Source organism: Triturus cristatus, chromosome 1_2 (assembly GCF_964204655.1).
Source record: "Triturus cristatus chromosome 1_2, aTriCri1.1, whole genome shotgun sequence".
NCBI classification, from domain to species: Eukaryota; Metazoa; Chordata; class Amphibia; order Caudata; family Salamandridae; genus Triturus; species Triturus cristatus.
Window position 1 is genome coordinate 971,153,632 of NC_140580.1, and position 20,999 is coordinate 971,174,630.

General features: G+C 42.0%; 1 protein-coding gene across 3 annotated transcripts in view; it reads left to right on the forward strand.

The window, feature by feature from the left end:
* FKBP15 (FKBP prolyl isomerase family member 15) overlaps window positions 1–20,999 on the forward strand; it is a 371,570-nt gene that overhangs the window by 195,580 nt on the left and 154,991 nt on the right. For all 3 annotated transcript variants that reach the window (XM_085610375.1, XM_085610359.1, XM_085610368.1), the window contains exons 18-19: window positions 17,387–17,481; window positions 18,020–18,122. In XM_085610375.1, the coding sequence (XP_085466501.1) occupies window positions 17,387–17,481; window positions 18,020–18,122 (198 nt within the window). The remainder of the gene's footprint in view (window positions 1–17,386; window positions 17,482–18,019; window positions 18,123–20,999) is intronic.

The following is a 20,999-nucleotide window of genomic DNA, read 5'->3' on the forward strand; positions in this document are numbered from 1 at the left end:
TCTTTCGGGTACTTTAAAATGTGTTAGACAGGGTCTGATGGTAGAGTTGTTTATGGCTGCCACTTGTTTGCTAGAGACGTCACTGTTGTTTGTGAAACTGGCATGTATTTTATCAACCTTGCCAACAAAATAATCAGCTATGGAGTCACATAGCTCGCTGGAGTAGGTGTTTTGCGCTTCGAGTCTGGCTGGGACCGTTAGCTCTTTATAGATGGTGAAGAGTTCTCTGGTGGGATTGCCGGCGGATTCTATTCTACTCTTAAAGTGGGCGCCTTTCACTGTTCTTATCAATTTATGATATTTATTAAGTTCTGTTCTATAAAGTAGCTTGCTTTTATGGTTGTAGTTTTTCCTCCATTGTCTTTCCAGATTTTTACATTTAACTTTGGCTATTTTGAGTTCCTCAGAGAACCAGGGGGCAGTTTTAGTATGTCTTGTGGGCGGTTTGTTTGTCCAGGGTGCTACCGTGTCTAACGCGTTGGACACCCATGTTTCATAGTTATTCCATGCCTCCTGTAAGGTATTACTAGGGGGTGGGGACTTTTCGAGTAGGGCAAGTTTAAATGTTTCCTGATTAAATTTTTTCCAGTCTCTACATTTCTGGGATAGGGGTTTGTTAGTTCTGGATTCTGAAGAAGTATCTTCTATTTCAAACGGGACTATAAAGTGGTCTGACCAGATAATCCTGATCGGGGGAGAGACCTTAACACCCTCCCAATTGGCAAAGATAGGATCTAAAAGATGGCCTAGTTGGTGCGTGGGGGAGTTGGATTGTAGGTTGAGTTCCAGGGCTTTCAGTGCTTCTGCCACATCTTGTGCCTCCCTGCAATCCGCAGTGTCGAAATGGAGGTTAAGATCACCTAAAATGAGAAATTTTTTATATCGTAGTGCTGGCTGGGTGATCAGTTCTATGAGTTGGTCGCCGTACTGAGCTGCCCCTCCGGGCGGGCGGTATACAAGTAGCCCATTAATGATATTTTTGGTCCCTGCTTTTATTGCAAAAAAACCTCCCTCGCTGTTAGGTAGCGAAGCCTTCAATAGGGTACATTCTAAATCTGCTTTATGCAAAAGAGCAAGCCCCCCTCCTCTCTGATTTTGTCTGTCTAATCTGAGTATACAGTAGCCAGAAGGGGTGGCTTCCAGAATTTTGGGCGACGAGGTTTCGTCAAGCCATGTCTCAGTGAGAAATAGAACATCTGGACGACTCTCTGTCAATAGATCATGTATTTCCATTTTATGTTTTTTCAGAGATCTACAGTTTAGTAGCAACATTTTTAGCTTGGCTGTCGTCCGCTTTTCCTTTAGCGGAAGTTGGAAAGTACTTTTGCAATTTTTGCAGACGAAGGGTGAAGCGTCCGCCTGCACTGTATGGAAGCAACCATCCTTAGGTATTGGGCATAGAGATAAAAGTTTTTGTTTTGTATAGTGTATATCCTGTCTGTGGGCTGCCGGGCTGTCCCAGGGGACAGGAGAGCCAGGGGGTATGGCCCCGGACCCCAGTCGGCCGCGGGTTGGCGCAGACGGGCTTGCCTTTGGCGCGCCACCGGCGCGCCCGCTGCGCGCATCCGCTGCGCGTTAGCGCCATCGCTCTAGATATAGCGCGAGGGAGGCAGACGCTAGAACTGCTCCCTGCACTACACCCAAGATGGCGGCCGCGTCGGGAGAGAATCAGGTGAAACCTTAATGTTAGCAGCACAGCACACTGATTTAAGAACAGATAAAAACAGGAAGCGAAATAAAAGCAGTTAAGAAGCCCCGTAATCAATAGCCCCAAGTCAGGATGAGAACACAATAGAAAGTACAGTTTAAAAAACGCTATCTGTATTATGTAAAATACTCGACAGACTCACACGCAAAGCAGCGATCACTTCCCTAACACTCTCGGCTCAAGCCTCAATAAGTGGTCACTCACCTTCAAACAATGTAGTCAGGTACACACAGCTCTTTGTCCTGTCAAGTATCAATATGAATTTCATACTACTATGGACCCCAGCCGGGGTTCACTAGAATAGAAAATATATGGAAGACTATTTGTAAACACCCCATGCTGAGAGCGTTCGAATAATCACCATTCAGAAGTAAGTTATTATATTCCATGAAGGGATCATTGTGTGATCCTTTAGTATTAATGTTGAGTGGTCAACATTTTTTCACAATTCTTGGTGAAGAATTATGTCACCCAACAGAACTCCTTGTAGGTTATAAAAACTTTTCTTGCTATAGCAAACTGGGCATTCTTTTTAGTCTGAAAGAAACTTATTGAATATGAACATGTTTTAGATCTCATTGATGTCTGGAAGAAGTCTCTTGCTTATAAATAACATCTGTAGCTTACCTTTGTAATATTTAATATCTTGTATATGTGTGAATTTACTGCAAAGACTAGCAACTGCTGTCTGACTCTTGTAATGCCACATTTACATGCCAGCACCATCTTGAAATTAGGTTGCAATATGTGGGGTGTGCTTGTGGTCTGTAGCATAATGTTTTTCTTATGGACTGTTTTGGCAGCTACAGTTAAGTTTGTTATAATATGCTGCCTTCCTTGCTGGTGGGCTGTGGCAAAAGTTGCTTTCTTTAGCATGCATTTCACTATTCTCTTAAACTTTGACATGTGGTTGTCCAAATGTATGCTCTATGGTGATCACCCTAGTTGACACTGAATGTAATTGTTTCAAACTAATCCTCTTAGATTAGGTGCATTATCATACATAGATGTATATTAAATCATAGCATTAATATCTGACACTATTCATTCAGGCCTGAAGGGAATTTAAGAATTACAAACATATGGATGAAACGGCCTTCTTTATGTGGCGGTTTAATTTCTAGGTTTTCTCCTGATATCATTTTATACTATTGTCAGTACTACCAATCTCTGTTTGAATGAGTGCTTCATGGCTTTAATGAAGTCTACTTATGGAGCATACAAAGTTTTAAATCTCATACTGAGCTTAAGTTGTGTTATTCATTTTTTACCTCCTAAGTGGTTCAGTGACAAAATCTTAGCAGTTCTTTTTTCCAGGACATGCAAATCACCTACTACTGCCGCAACTTGTGGTAAATTAGGTAGATTGTTTTGCCAGCAGTGGTCACCAGTAGTTCATTCTTCAAATAGGATTGTTTTTTTTCTTTTTGGAGATCATGTCTTTTGAGTCTTGGATATAAGATTTGAATTCCACAATGAAATATTTTAAGTGAATAATATATAAAATTATGGATGCCCCTCTCTGACACCAACTGTCTGCAAAGCGGAATATGCAGCTCTTTGCTGACTTTCCTTAAGATGTATATTGTTTGTTGCAGGGTGTTGCAGTTGTTACGGTTTCCTTCTGGAGCTTTCAATGTTAGCTCCTCAACTTGACTTTTAGAATGTGAGTAGCGTGTGAACTTAGAGTGCTGAAGTGTAGTGGATTTGATTGGTTGTCTTTCCACCTTTGTCATACATTTGTGTATTTCACTAAACAACCCCTTGCCCCTTGTTGTCTGGCTAGATCATTTTGTGGTTCATGCTTTGGTCGCGTAGTACTGTAATTGTGTTGGAGACAACTTGACTTTTATGTATTTGTCCTTTCTCTTCTTAACATGTATATGCATGTTTTTAACAAGCTGATACAATTCTGGAGATTCAATATAATCGATAGTAATAATACTGATTTATGGCTTAAGCCTGTTGTATCAGATGTGGTTTCAAAGTATAGTTTTTTAGTATGCTTAGGCATCAGTTTGCATCTCTACAGAATTGGTTGATCTCATGGGAACAAAGGTCAAACCATAACACATTAATTCAAGATTTGGAAATGTATGTTTTGACTAATTAGGACTTCTTTCAGGTTTACCATTTGTATGTTTGGTAGTAGTTTCTGATGAATCCTTAAGGTTATCCATATTGTTTCTTCTCTCTTCTATAGCCGCCTTGTTAAAAAGATTGCTGGGGCTTCTTCATTTGGAAATTCTCTCATAGCCGCAGTCATTTTTGGCTTTTAATCTGCAATGTGTAAAGTCAATTTGTGAAATATAATCACATGAGCAACTGCCAAGGACTGACTCTGAGAAGGTATGAGTCTCATGCTTGATTGCCTGAGGAAAGGCAGCTCCTTACAGTGGCCACACTGCCACCCAACACTCCTTAAAAGCGCCCTCGTTCAGAGGATAAATCACAATGGGTAAATCAAAAAAAACCTCCTTTGCAGTCTTGTAGCTCTGTATTGAGGATGGCGATTAATACAGAAGATATTAGCAAGGCACTCAACTCCCCCAAAACATCAGGGTAGAAGAAGGAGCCAAGCAAGAATATCCAGAATTAAATCCATTAGAAGTCCCAACTGCAAGATGCAAAGATCATTTACAAAAATATTAGCAAGGGATGAAGAATCCCCTCTAAAGAATAAGGGAACAAGTGTGTTGTGAGTCATTATTTGTAAATGCCTCCTTACATGTGTTTCAAACAGAAATTGACAAAACATGAAAATACTTAATCTTGGATTGGGCACCTCTTATACAATTCTCTGGACAGACCAATGTCTCGGAAAGGGTATTTTTCAAAGTTCGTCCATGCTTCTCTCTGAAAACTTATGGCATTTGTTTGGCACATGAAAAACCCAGGTTTGACATCCTTTGCCTAGTTGTGCGATTGTCAGTCCTTCTGCCATCCTTCATGCTGTAGATGACTCTTAGAACACCCATTTGGGTGACCACAGGCTTGGAAATGCTAGTGCAGTCTTGGCGGTGAAGACCCTTAAGCACATGCTGAGTTCGGTGTCCTGCAACATGCAGCCAGATGGTGAGAGGAGAACATAGTCATGGCACTTGCAATCTTGGGTAAGCTCTTGGCACAGATGTAATAGTAACTGAGGAAATGCCATTAAGCTATAGGCATGCTTGTGGCATGTGTAGCTGTAGATGCATATCTGCATAATCTTGCCATCTACTGTTGGGCTCAGATCATTGCAACTATTTTCTTCAACGAAGTCTTCGAGGCACGACTGGCTATGCACATAGGCATTGGCTCCATCGTTAAATTGTTTTCTTTTTGCCGTCTGGTTCGGACATATTACAGAGCGAGCCCCGGGTCGACTCCTTGTAATGTTTGTGGAAAATGAATGGATGTATGCTCTCCTGTTGGTGTGAAAAGATTTTCTTTGTTCTGGTTTCTCCTGGTCTCATTGCCCATCCATCTTTCTCTCGAGGCCCCTTCTCTGGGCCCTGCCCCTTGTGGGCCGTTCTGCTTTGTCTTTGTTTCTTCTTGTCGATGAAGACTAGACCATGATGGCAAGGACTCCCTCCCAAAGCTGCCCTCAGTGTCAACCCAAGAATCCTTGGACCGACCAACACCAGGTATGCAACCTTTGTCTGTCTGCCTTACCTTCCTTTCGAAGGAGACACTCCGGTATGGATGTGATCAGGGGCTTGCACGTGGGAAGATGCTGTGGAGATGCCACCTCTGATATCTTTGGGGACTGGTAAATTGAGGAACAATTGGAGACTGATCCATCCCCGGTTAGCCCTCTGCAGGTAAGCCCTGAATCCAGCTCCTAGTGCAAGTCAGAAACAGAGAAGCAATAGCATCCAGAGGTGTAGCATGTATCCAAGACTCTGACTGTGAGTACCACCTTCCAGTCTGAGTGCTCACTGACGCCAATCATCACCCCAGCAGTAGACAGACTTTGAGCCCACGGGCCTATCAACAGGTCTTTCTGGTCCATCACTGCCTGCAGGCCATGGTCTGCACCAACAGAAGGCTTCAGAGCCAATACCTCTCCCTCTGCCATTGCAGAAAATGCCTCACTAACCTTGAAGCCCTCATCGCTGACAGCCCTGCCTGCACGAAATCCACAACAAAACCCTCTTCAGCGCCCAAACAGCGACCTGCTTCGAAACTCAGCTCTGCACTGAAAAACCTGCAGACGTTTAGTCATTCAGCACCGAAACCATCATCGACTGCAAGCTCAGATGATTCAGAGAATCCTAAACTTCTGGGTCTAAGAGAAGAGATCGATTCATGTCAAAGGAGACTCTTTATTCACCCACAGGCTGGAAAGATATTGATCAAGTTGCGACTTAAGGCGCAGGACACTATTCCTAGGAATAGGAAACTGATCTTTGAGGAGCAGTTTGCTCTGGAGCCTACACCTCCTTCCAATCTGCAAAGTCAATCAGATTGCTCTCTCAGTAGGCTAGAGCCCACTAGAACGAGATGGAGGAACTTGTCTGGCACGTCCAAGACAAATACAGACAGCCGGGACATGAGCTAGTCTCAGAGGGCAAAATAATATCTAGTACCTCTATCCACTGCTCCCTTGACAGAAGCTGATACTGCGGCCAGGGGGATTTATTCCCGTGTCCTCGTTCATCGCCATGCTTAATTTCAGTCTCTGGCTGCAAGCCAGAGGTTCAACAGGATCTCTAAAATCTGCTGTTGGATGGTGAATATCTCTTTGGACTGCAGGCGTATCAGATGCTCAAGACTATCGAGAAAGACACCGACACAGCCAAGGCTATGGGTGCTCTGCAAAATGACAATAAAGGAGGGCTCCTGAATATAAATCAGGGGTGCGGAACAGGGGTAACAATCCAGTGAACTAACAGCAACCGCCTGCTACAAAGATCGAAGATGTTCTTAAGTCAACAGTAGTAAATACACAGTTACTTGCTTGTCAACATTAAAATGTAATGCCCAACAGTTCTGAAAATCATATACCAGAGAATGATCTGTGGGTAGCAGGTCTGCATGCAAGTCAGGGAATCTTTGGGAATACCCTTTTATTTTCTGAGTGCGTCAAAGCACTCTGTGCATTTGTCAGATGCCCCATACTTCTAGCATTGATATAATCATTGGAAGGATGGTGTCAAGTAAGATTATGGCAGCCTGTGATACAGAGGGGTCCTTTATCGCTTGATGCTTTTCAGGTCTCGCAGAAACGGCTGGGTGCTTGTGCCGCAGGCAGCCCCTTGCTCCTTTGGACCTCTACCTGCCCATAAGGAGTCCATAGCGGAGAAGGAATAGCATCTTGTGAGGGTGTATCACTGTTTCATTGAGTAATTGTGGCTTTGCTAAATCAGGGGGTAAAGTTTTGTACTCTGCCCTGGCTAGCTGGAAACCCCGCGTGGTTGCGGATAGATGTGAATATGCCTTCACTGTCTTGATTCAATGCATGATATTTAATATATAGTTGGTTTTTTTTTAAACACAGTGAGAGAAAATAACGTTCTCTGGAAGTATATTTGGAACAACGAATACTAGCACTGGCCTACGTGTACCTTTTTTATTTTCCCCTATCTTAAGGATTCACGGTGAAAAAACTAGGATCAGAGAAGTTGATTTCAGCTACAAGTTGTCATAAAACAAGTTCAAATCCCCTAAGAAATCAATCGAACCACATAGAGCTGTTGAAGGGGTTATCCACTATCCCAGCTTGCTTTCTGAAACAGACTGAGGATAGTAATATATCAACAGTGGAAAGTATTAAAGAAATTAAATCGAATTCCCTAGTGAATCAGCCTCACAACACCCCCAGTACTCCAGGGAAAGTATTGCCTAGAATAGGTTTAATCAACAGATCCACTGTCGATGAATTATACATTGCCAGATATTGCCCCAGTAAAATTGTCTAGACATGAACCCACAAGTGCAAACAGGGAACTTACAATTCCTGCAACTCAATCCTTATCTACCCAGAAAACAATATCCTTATCTTGTAGCACACAGAGTAAAATCTAATTTTCCGCCTCCAATACTTCAATGACGTTGGAACATAATTTATATGTATCTTTTAATTAACCTGGGGATATTTTTCGATTCTCAGAATCACTTCATTATCTGGAACAAATTTGATCCTCTATTCTGAATTTGCCTGAAAAATCTACCTCCAATTCATATCATATCCCTGATATGTTGACTGTAATACTTAAAGAATAACCAGCAAAAGTAGAGGTGATGCAGAAAGGAAATAGAGGAGAGGTATTTTAAAGAGAGTCAGCTGCGTTCAGGTTGCTTGCCTCTGGTTGGAGGCCATCGACACCGACAGGAAGAAAGATTCAAGAGTTTTTTAGGCAGTCCTTCTTATTGGAAGATTTATTTAAGGTTCCAGAATCACAGAGAAATGTGAATATTATGCCTATGCTAGGTGCCTCCCCTCTTTTCTGATTTTCAATAAAAAGAAAACAAACTGTTTAACTAAAACCCATTGCTTAATAAACAGTTTAAAAAAAAAAAGTGACAAATCGCAGCTTGAAGAGAAAATGTCAAAGGCTAAAAAAAGGGGAGCAAGTAAAATAAACGTTTCTTCTGATTTCAATCTACAAGAACACAAATCGGAGAATCAAGATGTCATCGTAGCTCTTCTATTTTCTACTCCGTCAATTCCCACAAAAGACGTAACTTTTAAAAACGCAATATTGGAAGCTGGTGGTGGTGCTATTTTACAAAAGCAGATTCCCCCCCCCCCCCCCAACCAAGCTATAATGAAGTTTTATCAGACCTTTCATGTTCTACCTTTGATCCGAAGGCATAGGTTTTTAGCCCCAGTTTGGATCATCAGTTATTAGATGTACAATATCCACAGCGACTACGTCGATTTCAAATGAAAATATGCCTTTGACACTTGATTTTATTGTGTTGTTTGATGATGAAATTACCTTTCTGACTCATTAGAATAATTAGAATTAGAGCCATTAAGGATGGTGATGAGCATTGACATTTCATTAGTGCAATTACTATACTCTTGTTGAAAAGTGAACGAGGGTCACTTTAAACTCAAAAGTAATTGTTAATTTGATATTGGAAAATTGTTACTTTCTTCAGCAGAAATATAGATGTAATCCCCCATTTTGTAGTACAGAATTCACCAATATCAGTTTTGCATTTTTGTAAAATAATGCAAAATTAACTGTCATTTACTTAGGGTTGGGGTAAGATCTGTCACACTCCTAGGACGAAATAACCCCCCCTTGTGATTAATGAAGTAGATAATGTATCTAAATGGAATTGGTTAGCAGGAGCCCTCAACAGTAATCACTCTAGGACTCACAAGATTGCACAGCCCTTTTAGCAATGGCATTCAAGTCCTTTCCTGGAATTTAGCTGATTGCACATCTAAGTCTCAAGAGATACACACCCTGAACTCCTTGAATGCTGATATTATCTGCATCCAGGTGACTCGGTGCTTGGGAGCCCTGGAGTGTGATAATTTCTCTGCAATTAGATGTGCGGAAAAAAAATGTAATCCCGGAAAGGACTTGTGAGCGGAGGGATTGCCACTTTGCTGAGTGTTTATTATTATTTTCTTATGAAACCTTTTCTCGCTACTCGAATGCCTTTTTCCCTGCTAACGTATACATTCCACCTGGACCAAAAACAATCCTCTCGTAAAATCCGTTTTTTATTTTCTAAGTCAAGTCACTGAAATAGAATACATTAATAATCGAATTATTGTATGAGTCTTAATGCAAAGGTCTCCTATCATGCTATAAGATTGTTTTCAGATAGAGAAAGGGAAGAGGTCTATCTCTCTGTCATTATGTAGAACAAATAGGAGGGACGCGCCTATTAGAATCCTGCAGGGACAATGACGTTATTATTGTAAATGGAAGATTGGATAAAGACATTCCAGCTCATACCACTCCTAGTAGTATAAAGGGTAGTTCAGTAACTCCACATTCTGATTACTACCTAGTAGTCAGAATTATAACACTGACTAGCGGGTGTGGCTCAATTTTTAAAATATGTATTACTACAAGTGAAGTGTTCAAAATATATTTCTAATCTTTACGCTACTAATTCTTTGGATGACGTGAGTTTTTCTCCTCCTGATTTTCACTCTAAGGAGGTAATACATTTTTACACTTCAGCTAAAGTGCAGTTTAATGATATTATTCATCAAGCTAGAGACTCGGGCACTAGGGGACCTGATTAAGTACCTAATTCAATCATACAGTTGGAAGAAGATTGGGGAAAAGCTACCTGGCACCCTTATTTAGATATTACTGTCTCACTGGAGAAGTATCTGGCTCATGGAGGGGCAGTATTACCCTTCCATTACTCAAGAAAGGCTCTACCTGTCAACCTAGTAACTAGAGGCAGATAACGCAGCTTGACTCCATCGGGAAAATATATGCCAAGTGTGTATCAACTCATCTGCAAAGTTGCGTGGACGATAACAATATTGTCCTGATGGAGCGAGCTGGGTTTATACAGAATAGTTCAACTCTGGACATTATTGCAGTTCTACAAATAATTTTGGAGAAATATGTGTCGACATGGGGCATGTCAGAGTATACGGCCTATATTGATTTTCAACTGTTTGACCGCATGGACCGGCCTACCCAGTGGCGAAAATTCAAATACTTTAATATGCCAGAGATGTTGCTTAAAATAATTATTCCACCTTCACCAGGTCTTCCGTCTTGCTTGGAGCAAATATGGGCTAAACCCTAAAATCTTAATGAAAAATGATTTAAAACAGAGATGCTTGTTAACTCGTTTATTATTTTCTCTTTATATATATATGATGTGGCAAAAGCACTGAAAACGATTTGGGAGGTATATAACTTTGATTTTAAATGCTGATGACCTTGTGCTCTCACTCCCAAAGGTTTGCAAAAATGGTTAGATTGTTTACAAAAGTATGCCGATAGCCATTATTTCAAAATCAACATCAAGAAAAGTAAAAAAATAAATAAAAAATAAGAGTTTTCAGGTTGAGATGTAGAAAGAACAGAAAATATAAATGATTTTAGGGAGTGAGGAAATGCAATTTGTTAATGCATACCCTTGTTTAGGGAAATCTTTCCCTGCCATTCTATTAGATAAAGAGCACATTTCGCATCTAGCGATGGCCCATGGAAAACCACTTTTGTCATTTTATGGGGCATCAGGTCGAAGACATTTTAATCCTCTCCGTTTGGTGTACCGTGCCCCCACACTGTTATATGCCTCTGAAATTGTAGATATAAAGCACTGGAACTTTATGCACAAGATGAAGGCTAACTTCAATTGAAGCCATGCTCCTTGAAATTGGACTAACAAGTATATAAATAATGGGGTTGGCTGCAATTCTACGTTGGGGGTAATGGCTTCTTTACAGTAATGAAAATACTTTGAGGCCTTCTAATTTTAGACATTTATGGACAGAATATGAACGTTAATGCTGTAAAAATTGTAATTATGTACTTCAACACTTTAATAGGAGTAAGGCAAATCTAATAGGAAGGTCTCTTCTCCAACACAAAATTTACTTGAAAGATTGTGTTAGGAGAAGTTCAGTAATTCATGAAATCTTGAGTTGTAAGGGAAAAAAGAAGATGGCTGTTCTAGTAGCCTCATGTATTCAAGCACAGCCACAACCCTATTTAAAATGGAGTTTAAACCACAGTGTTTGTGGTGTTTTGTTACTGTTTCATATTTAATGTTAAAAATGGTTACAGGTGCTTAGTATAGATTAATTATTAAGGACAGACTATGTGATTTATGTAATGAATCTATACAAATCTCGACCTTGTGTTATTTGTTTGTCCTGTTTTGCTCTTTCATCGCTGTCTTTTCCTTAAGCATTTGTTTTTGAAATATGGTCTTTGAATTGTAAAAGAAGCCCTACAACGATTTGATGTGTTTTAAAAATGTTAAATATTGTTGATTTGGGCCAACACCCATCGCTGTCTGCAATGGTGGAACAGCAACAACCTGTTGCAGGGCCAGCCCGTTCTAGTTCCAGTCCCGCATGTGACCTTCGTTATGGAGACTTCCCAGTGGCAGTTGGCATGGCTCACGGGTGGCAGGGACACAACGGGGTGCGGATCCTAATAAAAAAAAATAAAAGAATTAACACTTACCTTGCCGCCGGGTCCCGTGTCTCTGCTCCTGCTCTCCTGTGTCAGACTCCAGGAAAAGGAAGCACAGCCAGGCTCTACTGACCAATCACAATGCTGCAACGCAGCGTTGTGATTGGTTTGAGTGCTGTAATTCGGCTCTCAGCCAGGGATGGCGTCCTGGGCATGTTTTTCATGCAGGCTGGAGAACAGGGAAATTGCGCATGACTGTTTTGGGCGGCCCAAGAGGGCCAGTCAAAAAGTCAATGCGCACTTATAAGGGCTCCACCACTCCTCGCCTGCTCTGCAGCCCCGCCCTGCCCCCTCGCACAAAGCTGCCGCAGCAGGAGAACGAAATAAAATGATAATAACACTATGTTATTAGCATTTTATTTTTTCCTTTCTTTTACTCTTTTCCACTTTAGTCACTTGGAACTAGTAGCTATCCAGCTGGCACTCCAGGCCTTCTTCGGTCGGGTCCAGCACAAGGTGATCCTCATCAAGACAGACAACATGACAGCTATGTACTACCTGCAGAAACAGGGAGGCAGACTCTCTCTCTGCATCTGTCGGCTCTGTCGAAGAAAATTTGGTATTGGGCACTTCACCACAGACTGTCTGCTAGCAGAGTACCTGCTCTCAGTAGGCAACAATTTTGCAGACCTGCTCAGCATGATGTAGCAACAAGTCCAAAAGTGGGAACTCCACCCTGAAATCCTACACTTGCCATTCATTTGGGATTCCCAGACTTAGATCTCTTTGCAAATGCTCACAACCACAGTCCATGGGCCATGCAATATGGATGAATTGGTCATGTATGCTTGCCTATGCTTTTCCGCCTCTCCCACTCCCTCCATACGTGGTTCAGAAGCTGCAGCAAACACATCTCACCCTCACCCTTGTAACTCCCACGTGGGCCAGAAAACCCTAGTTTGACTTAGCAGTGGTCCCTCACCAGAAAACGCCAAACCGGTCAGAACCTCTCACGCAGAACCAGGTCATCATCAGGCATCAAATGCACCTCAATATCGCACTTACTTGACTCATGGGCTCTCCTTTGAGCCTCTACAGTCATGTCCACTACAATTCCTATCATGAAAGTTTGGTTTTCTGGTTACTATCATGCCTTTATGGTGTGTTAGCGAACTTCAAGCGCTTACTTTGCAGGAAGCTTTCTTTCAGATTCATAATGACAGGATGGCTGTTAGGACCAACCCAAAGTTTCTCCCAAAAATGGTTTGCTCATACCGCCTCATTCAAGCAAATGAGCTGCAGGCTTTCTTTCCACAGACAGTCTGCGGCAAAGACAGCCCTGCATACGCTGGATGTCAAACGAGCCCTCCTATATTACATTGATAGAATCAAGCCCTTTTGTAAAACTCAACAACTCTTTGTACCTTTCACCAAACCACACAATGGTTACATCCTCTCCAAAGGGGTAATAACCAAATGTCTTGTCAAGTGTATTCAAACTTACTATGCTGAGGCAACTCCCGGACCCACCCAGACAGCACTCTACTTGCAAAAAGGGGACATCTATTGCCTTCCTTGGTAACACACCCATAGCTGACAAATGTAAGGCAGCTACTTCATCCAATCCATACATATTCACCAAACACTACTGTGTGGACGTAGTAGCACAACAACAGGCACAGGAGGGCCAAGCTGTGTAATAAACTCTTTTTCTCCTCTGGATAGCCACCACTTACTGGAGCACTGCTTTACATGTTATGCAGATGATGTGTATCTACAGCTCTTCAGCTACACATGCCACAAATGGAATAGGTTACTTACCCTGTAAGCATCTGTTTGTGACATGTAATGCTGTAGATTCACCCGTGCCGATACTCCTCTCCGGAAGCCTCTGGTTGTTGCTAACGTTCTTTTCTCTTTTGCATTGTCATCTATTCTTTCCTTCCTCAAGCTCTATCTTCATCCTCACCCCCTGTGCAAAAAACAATCAAACAGTAGAGCTGATGCCACGCTCATTAACAAGTCATAGGAGGAGTCACTTTATCTAGTGATGCGAAAGACTTATTCGAAGAAAACCAAATCGCACACTTACGAGCTTAGCACTTGATGGAATGAGTATGGAGAGCATGTGAATTTACAGCACTACAAGCCACAAACAGATACTTCCAGGGTAAGTAACATATTTCTAATAGTGTTGCCACCTTCTGGAGCAACGTTAAATCTATTGGTTTAAAAAGAAAAAGAGATAAAGAATACAGGAGAAAGTATGAGATTTCTCTTGAGACACTAAAAGAATATCAATAAAAAGTTTGGTGGTCTGATGCAGTTGCCTATTATTGTTGGACCGAACACACGTTTATTTCTTAATAATGGTCATTATTGCTGCTGAGGATTCCAGTAATGACCAGGTATTCATATAATTTATGTGTCCTAGTCTTGCATTAATATCCTGTGTACACTGCTCTCATTTAGAATATAATCGTAGGCACTGTGCTGTGTAACTCTAAATGTGTTTTCTGTAATACAATTCACTGTTCCTTGAAACTAGGTCCACTCTAGTAAAATATCTAAAATATTGAGTTTAAAATGTCTCTGCAAAAATGAGGTATATTGCATCTACCAAATTAAATTATCTCATCTATAAAATCATATAAGAAACTGATCACATCTACTTTCTCCTCTTATTTGGCTTCATTTTCTCAGCATGCTCTACTGCTATCTCTCCCTCAACTTATTCCTTTCGTTTGATTGCTGATGTTTTTCTTAATCAGATGGAGACGATTTCAGAATCTTTTGCGCCTCTTGTTTGCACTTCTACTGATCCCCTTCTTGTAGATGGTTCTACATCTAAATCTTAGGTTTAAGAAATCAAAGATTTGATATCAATGTGTGGAAACCAAATGCTTGCAATTCTGTTCCATTACATCAAGCTTTCCCCTCGCCCTGCACACACAGTTCTCTTGCTTAGATACCTTTAGCAGATAGTCCAAATCTGAGCTATTGTTGTCTTATTTTGCTGCTTTCTGTCTTCTTGCCAAAATTATTGAAAAGGAAATTATTAGACAACTGTCCTACTTCATTCATTCCAAGAACCTGCGTAATCATCTGCAATCAGGTTTTTGTGCTGCACATAAGATAGAAGCTGCAGTTCGTGTCGTGCCTAGGAGTTTTAGGGTGTTAGTGGATTGGGGCACCACAGGTGTCTGTTCCTCCTAGATCATTCAGCAGCGCTCTGCACCCTGTTGCATGTTATCCTTATTCAATGCCTGGCTCAGGTTCACATTCAAGCCAGTGCTCTTGCTTGGTTCACATTCTTCCATGTAGACAGGCCTTGCGCAGTCCATTTTCCTATTTTTCTTTCTTCATTTCACCCATGTCTGCGAGGCGTCCCCATTAAGGCCGATTCTGAGTAATATTTACTTTATCCCTTTGGCATGCCTGATTCACTTTTTCGATTTTGCTCTGCTGGCCTATGCTGACAACCACTAAATTATAGTCATTTGTAATGACAGTCAGGGTGTGGCACAATCTGACTTTCATACGTGGTCTGTCGGGCATTGCCCACTGGATGTAATCTAAATCCTTACAGCTTCATTCAGACTAAATAGGGTTATTGATCTCTTCCGGTCCTCCTTTGTTATGGTCCTCGCTTTTAGAGCTCAGTCCTGTCAAAACGGTCAGAAATCTTGGCCTTCATTTTTAGTCAGTCCCTCCTTGTTTTCAACTTGATTTCTTCTTCTTGTTTAATTTATTTGTGGATGCTCCAGACATAGTTATTATTTTAACATTAAAGTAATGAAAGACTATGGTTCAGTCTATAATTCTCCTGATTATTGTATTTATCTGTGTTTAGGCCTGGTTACATGATCCGGCCACTCTATTTAATTCAGAAAGATGCAACCAGTCTGATTCTTTGGCTTCCTGCTTTCTTCGATTTCCTCTTATCCCCATGTCTGTCTTTGGCTAAGGGCACTCTGCCTAACTGGCCCTGTGCTCCTTCAGTGCTTCATCACACGCTTTGTGCCCCCATGAGTCCTGAGGTCGGCTTCATCCAATCTACTGGTCATATATAAAGAGAGCACACCTTGTGGTTCACTCTTTGTCTTGTCTTGCTTTTTAACATTGACCTTGCTGCTTTCCTTTCTATCAGCATCAGTCATCTTAAATTCTGTAAAGTATTTAAAATATGGCAGTTTCCTCATTCTTAGAGTATGTTTATTTCTGACCCCAAGAAAGGCATAGTGGTAGCAGGTATGCTATATAAATTCCATTCAATCTGATCCAGATTCTAGCCGTAGATTTCTTTCCTTAGAATAGCCTTAGGCGTCAGACTGGATCCGAAAGATTTTCAAGCAGTACCGCTGCACACCAGTAGGTGGCATCATTCGGCTGCACGTCTGTGTGGTCCATGCCGGAAGTGACGTGTGCGGTACGTGTATAGCCACCACCTTCACTGACGTCAGTTCTTTCCTTTCCATGCCAGATAGCACTGATCCAAGCTACTCCTTAGTCAGTTTTTGACTGACCTTTTTCGAAATTTTGTTAACCTTTTTGAGACTTTTCTCCTGGTGTGAGGTTATGTCACCCAAGAAACCGGCTATTTCAAACTATGTGGGGCCTGTAACGGGCAAATCTCGGTGTTGGATGCCCCACACCAGGGTTCAGTGCTCATCGTGGCTCCTAGTTCCTGGTGTGGAAAGTCTCAAAAGTAACTGATGTCAGCGCGAGAGGGGACGCCTATATAGGTACCATGCATGTCACTTCCGGCACGGACCCGAATGATGCCACCTACCGGTGCACAGGGGTACTCCTGGAAAATCTTCTGGATTCAGTTTGACACCTGGGGATATTCTAAGGTAAGGAATCTGCAGCTAGATAGTCTCTACCAGATAAGGTGTTTCTGAAGATAAGTAACTTGCTCTTCACAAACGTTCCAAAATAACTTCTACTTTCTGCAAGCCACCACTTTAAAGCAGGGGGCTGCAGCTTTGCAAGTCTATGTACAACATGTAATCTACAACAGACATGCTCCAAAGTGAAACCATTACTTACCTGTATCGATTGGCTTGCGGTAGTTGTGTTGTAGATTTACATGTAACCCTCGCACCTCACTGTATGCTGTAAAGTAGTGAAAATAATAATCACATATATGTTTGTGTAGCGGAAGTAGACTAAGTAATATTGCAGCAGCTCATAAAATAACATAATCTAAGGTGGATTATGTGTCCTGATGCATTGCAAACTTCAGGGGTGTGAACATAAGTCACTTAATACACAGCCAAAACCAAAAGAAAGATTTTAATGAGAGAGAAAGGTTAATATCCCGAACCAAATACTAAATGCCAAGAGAGTGTACTGCATCCAATTCTACAACGCTGCAAACCAATTCTACAGGTAAGTAACTTTTTATGAACATGTGAGATGTAACACAACTTTGGTAGGAATGAAGGGTTCTTGCTCCCACCTGACACAGTGCTGAAGTGGATTGTATAACCAGAAGTCTTGTAACGAAGCCATGATGGGTGCAGTTTTAGTTTAAGAGCCTTTCACTGCAATAGTGGCAAGATGTGTGAAGGTGAACTGAATGACCATTGCAATTTTGTTTTAGGAGAATGAGAGATTGAAACATGAGGTGTTTGAGAAGAGTAATCGCATTGAAGAGCAGAACGAGAAGATCAGTGAACTCATCCAGCGGAATCAGAGGTAGGGCCACCCGGAATCATCTGCTATAGAGGCTGGTAGTGAAGACCGCTCTAGTGGGGCCTTACAGCTTGTGCAGTGGTCAATATTAGTGCTGAGAAACCATTCAAGCAAAGAGTGTCTCACTAACACAAAATGATGGCTCTTGAATGCCCTTGAGGGGAAGAGAGAGCCACTCTGCCTTTCCATCATGAAGTTGGCTGGATGAACATAAGTCAACACTGACATTTTTCTGAAAAAGCGCTGTCTTACTGCATCTCTGGAGGCTCTCCAGGTGTTTGGCTTTCTAAAGTAATAGGAAGGTGAGTAGTAGAAAAGTATTATAAGCCATACATTGTAATATAGTTTCTACATACATAAGGAAACGGTTATTTATGGTCTTAGAACGAAAGCTATAAAAGATGTACTTTATTAAAAAGCATGTTGAGCTGCCAGTTATCGCCTCTCTGGACACGCTTACTTCCAGACATTTCAAAACTGTGCTTCCTTTGAATCCTATCCAGCCTCTTCACACTGTGTTTATCCCACGGTTATATTCCAGGTATGTGGAGCAAAGCAACATGTTAATGGAGAAAAGGAATGACACTTTGATATCCTCCACCGAGAGCACCCAGGCGCGAGTCCTGCATGCGGAGCAAGCAAAAGTATGCACTTATTTTGTTACATTTTTATATTACGTTTGTGTTAAAATAGTTTTGTTTTGGTTTCAGTCAAAAAAAGTAAAACATGTTGTTTGAAAAAAGTGTTGTCATAGAGGCCCAACAATCAATAATAATGGTCTTGTTTAGGCACATGCATATCTAAAAAAGACAAAAGGTCCTATGATGTGCATAGTTACAGATTGCATTTACAATAAAATAGGAGGGAAAACAAAGTGTAATGGCAGAGTGATCAAAAGTGCAAGATGTGATGGGTATAACAGTTAAAGGTGTATTGCTAAATCCAGTTATCTGTTTTCATTAGTGTCAGTGTCTAACAATGTGTAACTGTATTGCGTATTAACGTTCCAACTTCATGGTGAGTGGTGCAGGGTCTTCAAAGGGACAACAGGAAAGAAACAACAGGGCTTCACTCACTGCAGGCCACCAGGTTAATAAAATTACACATAGGCCAACAAGAATCTATTTCAAAGGTCTTCAAGTGGGGCGCCCTCCCACTCCATAGGTTCTCAGGGAACGCAAATACCTCTGCAATCACATGAAGATGGCCTGGAAGCGCAACCTTTTTAATGTGCCACGTTTCCAGGCTGTCTTCTCGTTCAATGGTTGAAGTGCAGAAAAAAGCATGGAAACGGCGGTCCTGAGTGCCCTAGGGATGAGGTTGGCAGCAGTGGTTTGTCCGCTATGGTGGAGGAGCGTCGCCCCACTGCCTGCCTCAGAGCCAACAAATGTAAAACGATGTTCTTGCATCATTTTTTTTTGCATTTGCCAGCTCTTAGCCAGTGCTGTAGGGAGGGGCGGGGCATGGGAGGAGCAGTGCTAATTGCACTCTCTAAGTGCTCCTTTGTGTTTGGCCGGCCAAACCACACATGCGGACTTGGGTTTCTCCAGTGCGGCTTCACTAGGCAGCGCGGCTGGAGAGACCCCCACAGACTCCCTGGCCTGAGAGCAGCGTCTTTCTAGCCCACTCAGGCCAATCTCTAGGCTGCCCTGCAGCACATGGATTGGATGGGACCCAGGAAGAGGAGAGGCGGCGCAATGCGATGCTGGAGGCGGCTAAAGGCAGGTTTTAAAATTGTTTTTTTGTTTGCATCTATTATTTCTCAAATTTCCCCATGCCCCCTCATGCGTTCCCTCCACCCGCCCACCACCTTTCATTTGTGGTGGCCGCCACTGGAGTTCAGTGAGTGTGGTGACTGGTCGAAAGCATTGCTTAAAAAAAACCTGAACTTTCTGTAACTATTTTGTTGTTCTTCACATTAAGGTTACTGCGTCTAACATAACTCGCACATCTGAAAATAAAAATAAATACAAGTTAAACTATACAGTAGAAGGTTGCAAAACCTCAATTAGTTAATGCCCTCACTGCAGGTGTCTGTGTGTGTGAACAGAGAGTCACAGAATTGCAGCCATGTCAAGTGCCACGCATCTCCTGTTAGGTTAACGCATTTCTGGTTAGTTTCCTGCATTACCACAATGTCTGAGATTGCCATGTAAAAGAATCGTGGCCTGAAGTGGGATAAAACGGTGTAGTTCCAGTTACTCGCTTTGCTGGGACAGACTCATAAAAGCTGACCTCCGGGTACTGTTTTTCCACAGGACACAAGATGGCGCTAGTGTACAACATTATGACTTGGAAATATCCTGCAAACACAGAAAGCCAGACGAACGTCAAAGATTTGAGGACCAAAACACATTACCATGAAACCGCCTGATTAATGTAAAAAGAACCCTCTGCTCAAACCATAGTATCAAACAGATGTGAATGTCCAACCACAAAGCTTATTTTCTAAATACAAGCCAAAACCTGGGTCAGTCTAAACTGCAGTAAAAGAGGGGTCTAAATGGGGAACTGTACAGGGAGGCGATCCGCGCTGGGGCCCCTCTCACATCTTGTAGTCGGCCTCGGGTCCCACGTGCCAGAGAGCCTGGGCAGACTGTCAATTGATCGTGATCTGATAATGGCTGGCTACAGCAGGGAATCTTAGTTTAATTTGTTTCTCTACCGCCCGCCCAGCAACAGGTGTCCGACCCAGGCTGTGGGCTGTGCATGGGTGACATTATACTGACGCGAGAGTGTCACTCAGTCGTTGAATGTCACTCATAATTACACTTAAATGATGAAAATGTCCCACATAAGCAATCTGAAACCTTGGCAGCTATGGAATTGAATCCTGGTTGGTGCAGCGAGGGAGGAATTGTGTTTTATGTATTGATAGTGCTGTGAGGTTCCAGAGGGACAGAAAGCGCTGTGAATATGCAAGCCATTTTAACATTGTATTACACACAGTTTAAGATAGGCTGTCACAAAGTGATCTAGTGTTTAAGATATAAAACAATTGCTTTCACTTTAGCAATATGTAATCAGGCTGTACCTAGTGCAATATTTTTATACGTTTCTATTAAAATAATGCATTGCAGAACACAGCTGATGGTCCATTTACATTACCTCTCAAAATTCATAAATATTTGTCACCTTGAAACTTTAAGTGACTCCATCAATTAAAGACTATACAGACTTCCCAGCAGCCTTTGCATGTGCTTATTAACCAGTTGCACACATTTACACTGCTTTCAGGTAGCAGGCACTGGGTGAGAAGGCCTGTTTCTTTAGCTCTCTGTCTCACTCAGCTTCACAGTACATTCATTTTCCTTTCTAGCATTAGGGCGAGGCCACCCTTGCTGCACACAGGAGGGCGGCATGTGGGAGATCATTTTTTCTGAAAAGGAAAAGAGAGCCTGTTTCAAGATTAGCGTGTTGATCAGGCATGGTGGTGAGAGGGTGAAAGAGACACAGCCTGCTCTGCTACTCAGAGCTGCTGCTTTTTAGTGCAGCAGGTGCTTTTGCATTTAGACCCAGGA